The sequence below is a fragment of the Labrus bergylta genome, chromosome 20 (genome assembly GCF_963930695.1).
Source record: "Labrus bergylta chromosome 20, fLabBer1.1, whole genome shotgun sequence".
Taxonomy (NCBI): Eukaryota; Metazoa; Chordata; class Actinopteri; order Labriformes; family Labridae; genus Labrus; species Labrus bergylta.
Genome location: NC_089214.1, coordinates 5,356,123 through 5,363,036, shown reverse-complemented (window position 1 = coordinate 5,363,036; position 6,914 = coordinate 5,356,123). Strand labels below are relative to the sequence as shown.

The following is a 6,914-nucleotide window of genomic DNA, read 5'->3' as shown; positions in this document are numbered from 1 at the left end:
ATTTATTATTCTGTATTCAAAGAATTATTCTATATCTGGATCTGGGAATAAATAATTCCACTGTGGCCTGTAACTATTTTGGAGTTGGGAAATAACAGCACTCAGTTTTTCTGCAGAGGTCTGGAGTCAGCATTTGATACCATCTCGTACCGCTCGCTTCCGACGCGGCCTCCATTGATCTCTGTCCAAAAAAAAATAAAAACCCACAACAAGCCATAAAAGCATTTCAGGACAGTCGCCAAGACACACATAGCCCAAAGTGGTTATGATGCACAATGCTTTTAAAAGCCTGGGTCTCTCCACCTGCACGTCTGCACGAGGAAAGAGCAAAGAAACCTGAGAAGGGGATTATTTCTGCCCAAATGCATCATGGGAGTGTCTAGTATCAAATTGTAACGGGAATAGAAATGTTGTATCCCCCGAAAAAGAAGGAGAAGAGATTCATTTTTACTTCAAGGTTCTCTGCAGGCACTTTTCAATTTTTTGTTTGAAATGCAAATTGCAGAAAACGTCCACAAACACACTGAGCACACACTTAGTTTTCATATAAATATTTATTGCAGAGGAGGTATCTTTTATGTACATGCTATCACAATATAACACAATATAAATCTACCAAATATTCCCATATATTGATGCTATAAGCTTGTCATAGAGCAATAGTTATAACAAGCACATAATACAGTGGGTTAGGGACAGTATCACTCACTATACAACTGGTAACAGTCCATAAAAGATCAATTTTTTCAAGGGCAGTGAAACATCGGTCCTAGTCATTTTTTTTTTCTTGAATTCATGCAGAAGCCACAAGATTTACAACGTAACAGCATTGAATAGTAGTAGTAGCAATAGTAGTAGTTGTATTTGCCGTCGGGTGACTTTGGTCACAATAAGAGAGAGGGGAAAGTGAGGTTTGAAATGAAAGCAGCTAACAAACAGATGCTCCGATTGTTCGACAGAGAGCTACAGGACACAGCATCGTCTATGTCAACATGGTACGAGGACAACGGTCTCAATTCGAGGTTCAAACTTTCACTGATTCATCCGTGATACGGCAAAAATACAATGAGAATCTCCAGAGAAACAGACAGTAAGACACTGGTTAGGTCTACACATTTTAATACACGGACCGCTTTAGACTGACTGAACTGAGAAGTGCTACAGCAAGCGAACTGTCAGAAATTGCGCAAATGAAACAGATGACTGAAAATGTGACGTACTATGCCAAAGCTGGGAGATTGCATTGTTTTTGTTTCTTTGACTGTTTTTGTGTTTTCTTTGTGCTCCAGCTATCTGTAAAATCTCATCGGCTAAGTGTGTAAAAAGTTTAAGACATAATAATAAAGACATCAGTTTGACACAATGAAGCTTGTGCATGTCATGATATATTTCTTGCTATGGTTATTTTGTGACAAAGTAAAGCTGCGTTAAAGACTGAAAGCATAAAAACAAGCTCTTCTCCTGTTTTTAAAATTAAACATTTTTAGAAATATACACGTTATTTATCACAGAGGGCAGTATAATCCAACGCGGCAGTGATTCAGGAGACTAAAGTCGCTTTTACAAAATGTGGGGATTTGAAATGTACCAGGTACCCCCCCTCCCCCCCACCACCACCACCATGGTGTGATATGATCGTGCACACAGTACCACAATGCAAATGATGGATGACGTCTAACATCTGGTTCATAAATATTGAATAGATCCATCAAAGCATTACAATCATTCCATGCACGCTGACAGTCTTCCTTCAGACACCATCCTTATGGAGCTCATAAAGCGGAGGTGCTGACAAATCTCACGCCGTCAGGCAAAAACACACCTCAACGTTTGAAATATTTCATGCGAGGCACCCACAGGTGAACGGCTGACATAACTCCTCCGAAGGTATAAGACATAGCATCTAAATCCTGTTTATAGAGCTTAGCTGTATAGAGTCTTGTTGCACGTCTAACACAATTAGCTACACATTGGATTATTTTGATTTGACTTGTGCCAAACAAACTTAGCGACTATATTAAGACTTTGGAAAATTCTCACTCACAAGAAGGATTTTTTTTTTTCAAAACCACAATTAGTAATAAGTCCTGCTGAGTTTGGATATTTAGGAATTTGACAGCAATTATAGATAATAACAATCAGTGACAACATTCAGTGATACCGTGTTATTCTCACAATATACTGTAATCTGCTGTAGATGCTATATTGATACATAGTTTTCCTCACAAACTGTGATAATGTCGTCTGTTCAACAGTTAAATATAAGAGGGAGAGTTCTTTTTTTTTGCTGTAATCCCAGGATGGATAGTGCATGATGAATATTTCAACATTTTGATACAAAACACTGAACAAATAAAACCTTTCAAAGGTTCAGTCTGATTTTTAACTGACAGCCACATCGCAGAGCCTATAGTTCTATAATGATCATCTTTATCAATCAACTGGGCTTAAGTTTTAAACTGAACGAAACATGCATTACACAATTTGAAAACCCTCAATACGCACATGAAAAAAAAGAGATTGAGCACTACACTGACATCACATAATGGCAGTATAATTACAGTTTTGTTAAAACAAAATAGTCGTGAATAATTTGTTATTGGTAGAAATCTTCCCGAAGATCTGTAAACATGACAAAATAAATACAACAAAGTCTGACAAGTCAGGACCTGTGACTTGTCTCAGATTTAGTCCTTGACTGTTTATATCAGTGTAGCCTCTTAAAAGTGAACCCAACGCAGAAGAGCCTTAAACCTGCATTCTTTCTACTGACCAGCAGGGGGGCGACTCCATGGATTAGAAAAATAACTCCTTTCATGCAGGACTAGATTAGAAATTGAGCACTTCCCCTGTGAGTGTGAGGTCTCATTTGTTACTTAAAAATCCTCTTTAATATGACCTCTTATTATGGTGCAATTGAGGGTAAACTGGAGGGAGGTTTGCTTTAGGGCGTGGCTTCATGTGTTTGACACAGAAGCCTTTCAACCAAGAGAGAGACGTAGCTATGTGTATCTCCTTTTTTGTCCACATATGATCACTTCTGGATCTAAAATACCAAGATGGTGGTGGCCATAATGTTGAATTGGAGGCCTCCAAAATGAACATTCATAAACCAATGGGTGACTTCCTAGTGGCCAAGTCCAACTCCTATATACGGCCTAAATTTAAGACCAAGTTATCTAACAAATCAGCAAAATGTTTTAACCAGTTCAACCCCATTAAATAAAAAAATACCTTTTTCCTGGCTTTAGCCCAGCGTTCCTGTGTTATATGTTCGTTAATCTGCCAAATATATTTAAATAAAACATTATCTGACTATTTTTCATCATAATAACCGTTTTTTTTCTCTCTTCCTTTAAAGCATTTCAAATGTCTGAACAACACGGCAGTAGTTACTCTCGAAGGTACATTACAATGGGACTTTCCAGATCTTTGAATTGCCAACAATACCTTCAATAAGCCAAGCTTTTTTTTTGTTGTGGTCACTAACAGCTGATTCCCTTGGTTGGAAGTATCAACTAAGAAGAGCTTGTTAGGTAGGAACAGGTTCAATCAGCTATTTGTTGAGTTAAATTGTTGACCTGTTGACCGATTTAGTTTGTGTTTGAGACATGTTGAACCCACTGCCAGGGCTTTTATCATTTATGAGATACATTTTTCAGGTACTGCTCGACATTTTTACTGGAAATTAATCATTTTGTGTACACAGACACACGAGAAACACACATTTTGGTGCAAGTCAACACAAAGACCCATGCTGGATACATAAATAAAGCTGGTGCAAATTATTTCCTTACTTTTTACATCGTACGTGAGAGGATTTGACACACATTCATGTTAAAGCTGCTCCTATATAACGCTTACAACCCAGACGAAGCATGTGGAAATATGAAAGCAGGAAAATGAGTGCCTCTGAACTTAAAAAAAGGAATTAAAAACAACATTAGATTTTTGTCAAAACATGAACTGCTTAAGTTTTAAAAAATGTTCAGGTCCAGCTACTCTCAATACCTGGCTGTGCATGCTGTTTATATAATTCACTGTCACAAAATGCTGAAGAAGAAACCACTTGCTTCACTTCAGACTGGTACAAGACAACGCTAGTTAGTTAGGCACATACAGTTCTTCTCTGCAGACTTGGAAGCATTTTAATCTGCCGAGAACTACAATTAAATAGATCTAACCAAAAGAATAAAAACATGTCATGTTTGGTCGATGTTTGATATCCTGTAACATGCTGTGATTAAAATAAAGAAGACATGAAATGAACAAAAAGAAAATATTTTGTCCTCTTAATTGATGGATTTGGCTAAAGTGCAATAGACTTATTTCCTCACTGAGTTCTTCTTTCAATGCCAAGAGTTGGATACAAATTATTAAATTAACTATAAACCAACACCGTTCTTTGCAAATATTCACTTAATCTTTGGCTTTCACTTTTGCTGTTTTGCACATAAATCTAAATGTCATCCTATTTTATCCAAACACTTTCTATTGCCATGTCATATCCTAGTCCATTAAGTGATTATGCTTATGCACACACATAAAACAATGTAAGAACTGAATACAGAACATGTTAACTGCAAATTTCCAAAATTGCTTATGAAGTGAAAAGACTGAATCAAAAGTTGCATAATTTGTCTAAGATTTAACTTCAGGATTTTCCTGCAATAATCTGGAATGCTCATCTTGACTTTTTTTTGTTGTTGTTGTACATTTTACATATTTTCAAAATAGGTAAAACATGAACAAATATCTCGGAAAGAAGGCAACTTGTGGAACTTGATCAACGTTTCTTCCGAGTCACCGCGCTAATAGTAAGAGATTATATTTAACAATTTCAAACTGAAAAAAAAGTATACATCTATAAGTATAATCTCAGTGGTCCATTTAGGTTTAGTGTCATGCCTTCTTGCCCGACGTGCTGTCGTCAAAGTCCCAGGGACAAACATCCGCCTTTTTAGCAGCACTCACAGCCCCACCTTTAGGATTTGGACTGCTCTGTTTCTCTACAGAAGCACTTTTGTCTGTACCTTTTTTATCTGACGTATCCTCAAAATCCCAAGGACAGACTTCCACAGGCTTTGCTTTGGCTGCGCCAACATTTGCACTTCTCCTTTTTTCTACCACCTGCACCTCCTCTTGACTCTCTACATCCCATGGGCATACCTCAACCATTTTGTGTTGGCTCATGTGTTTCTCTGAAGACTTACTCTTGTCCTTAGCTTTTGTTCTACTTTTCTCATCATCAGCGTCTTTTGATTTCTCTTTCTCAACCGTTCTTGTGGAAGTGGAACCCTTCTTTTTCGAAGGGGATTCCTTGGTTTTGGACGCCCGAGATGGACTGGGTGTCCTCTGTCCAGAATTGGGAGATTCTGTAGTACTGTCGTAGTCCCAAGGACATACTTCAACTTTTGCAGTTGGTGGCTGGAGAGAGACTCCTGTTTTGGATGATTCTGGAAGGGTACTTCTCCCTTTCCCATCCACAGGAGAGGTGTCTTTTCTTTTTTTCGTCAAATCTGGTGAACGAGCTAACTCTGTTGTCTTTTGCGGCTCTTCGAAGTCCCATGGACAAACCTCTGCCTGATATGTTTTGGTGCTCTCTGTTGAAGAATGAGGCTGCTGGGTCTTTGCAGATTTGCTAGCCTGACTTGTTGGTTGCAGCTTTGAGCCTCCTTCTCGACCCCCTTGAATGTCATTCCCATCTTCCCAAGGACATACATCCGCTCGTACTGCTGTTGTTCTCTGAATGTCTTTCGAGGGTCTTCCACTCGTTGGAGATTGATCTGAAGATTTCTGCTTCTGCTGCTGAGACTTGCCTCCCTTGGTGCTACCTCCATGAACTGTTGTGGTTTCTTCTGGTGCAATTGAGACATGCTTTTGGACCTTGTTTTCAGACGGAGTTGGAAGATCCTCCACTTCCCAGGGACACACTTCAGAGAGATCATAGAGGTCTTTTCCCTTGGCAGGATCTGAACAGATGGTAGGCTGGCTGCCACTCACCGGCTGCTTCATGATCCTGCCTTTTGTCGCAGTCTGTTTGTACTCGACCGACTGGCTGATAATCATCTTGGGTTGGCATTCATTTTCTGGCTCTTCATTGACCCTTGCGTCTTTGATCTTTGGCTGACTCTTCCTATTGCTCTCCTCTGGGCTCTGGCTCTTTCCGGTTAAACCCAAAGTCTTCTCTTTGGCGCTGGCTATGACACTGAGAGACTTCTGCAGCATTGAGGCTTTGGAAGGAATTGGTTTCTTGTCTGCAGTGAGATTATGGGCGCTTGCTGACTTGCAGACCAAAGGAACTGATTCCGTAGACTCACTGGGGGCATTTAAGTTCTCATCGGACTTCTTCTTCACCAACTTCTTGCCCATCAGTGTATCCAGGAGAGAACCTTCAGCGGTGGCCACCTCCATCTTGTCAGTTGCTGAACTGTTGGAGTCTTCACTCTGGTCACGAACATGGTCGTAGCTGCTATGGGATTTCTTGAGGGAAAAAACCTTGTTCTTCAGCGTCTCCTCCTTTGGTGGCTTTCCTGGGTGAGTCTGATCAAAGGGGTTCTTCTTCAACATGCAGATGCTGTTACGGTTACTACCATGTTCCCCAACCTCCTTGTCTTCACGGCTGCATTGCCGGTGCACCGATTCTGGGATCTCAGTGATGCGCCTCATCAACGACCGACCCAAACCTTTCTTGGAGCTCCGCTTCTTCTGGAGATGAGGGTTGTTTGCCAGCATCTTCTTCCTCTTGTAAATCTCCAACTGGGAGTAAAGTTTCTTCAGCTCCTCCTAGAGATTCATAAAAGAAAAAATGTAAGTGATTAGTCGCTTGTTTAGAGCTTGAACTTTTCTACAGCTAAAAAGGAGCCTTTCTAGTCAAATCAATGTCACAAAAAAGCAGACGTTCTACTGCACAG

General features: G+C 39.9%; 1 protein-coding gene across 2 annotated transcripts in view; it reads right to left on the bottom strand.

The window, feature by feature from the left end:
- Positions 1-535: 535 nt before the first annotated feature.
- gpr158a (G protein-coupled receptor 158a) overlaps positions 536-6,914 on the bottom strand; it is a 62,186-nt gene continuing 55,807 nt past the window's right edge. For both annotated transcript variants that reach the window (XM_029277274.2, XM_065948853.1), the window contains one exon: positions 536-6,786. In XM_029277274.2, the coding sequence (XP_029133107.2) occupies positions 4,903-6,786 (1,884 nt within the window). In that variant the 3' untranslated portion in view covers positions 536-4,902. The remainder of the gene's footprint in view (positions 6,787-6,914) is intronic.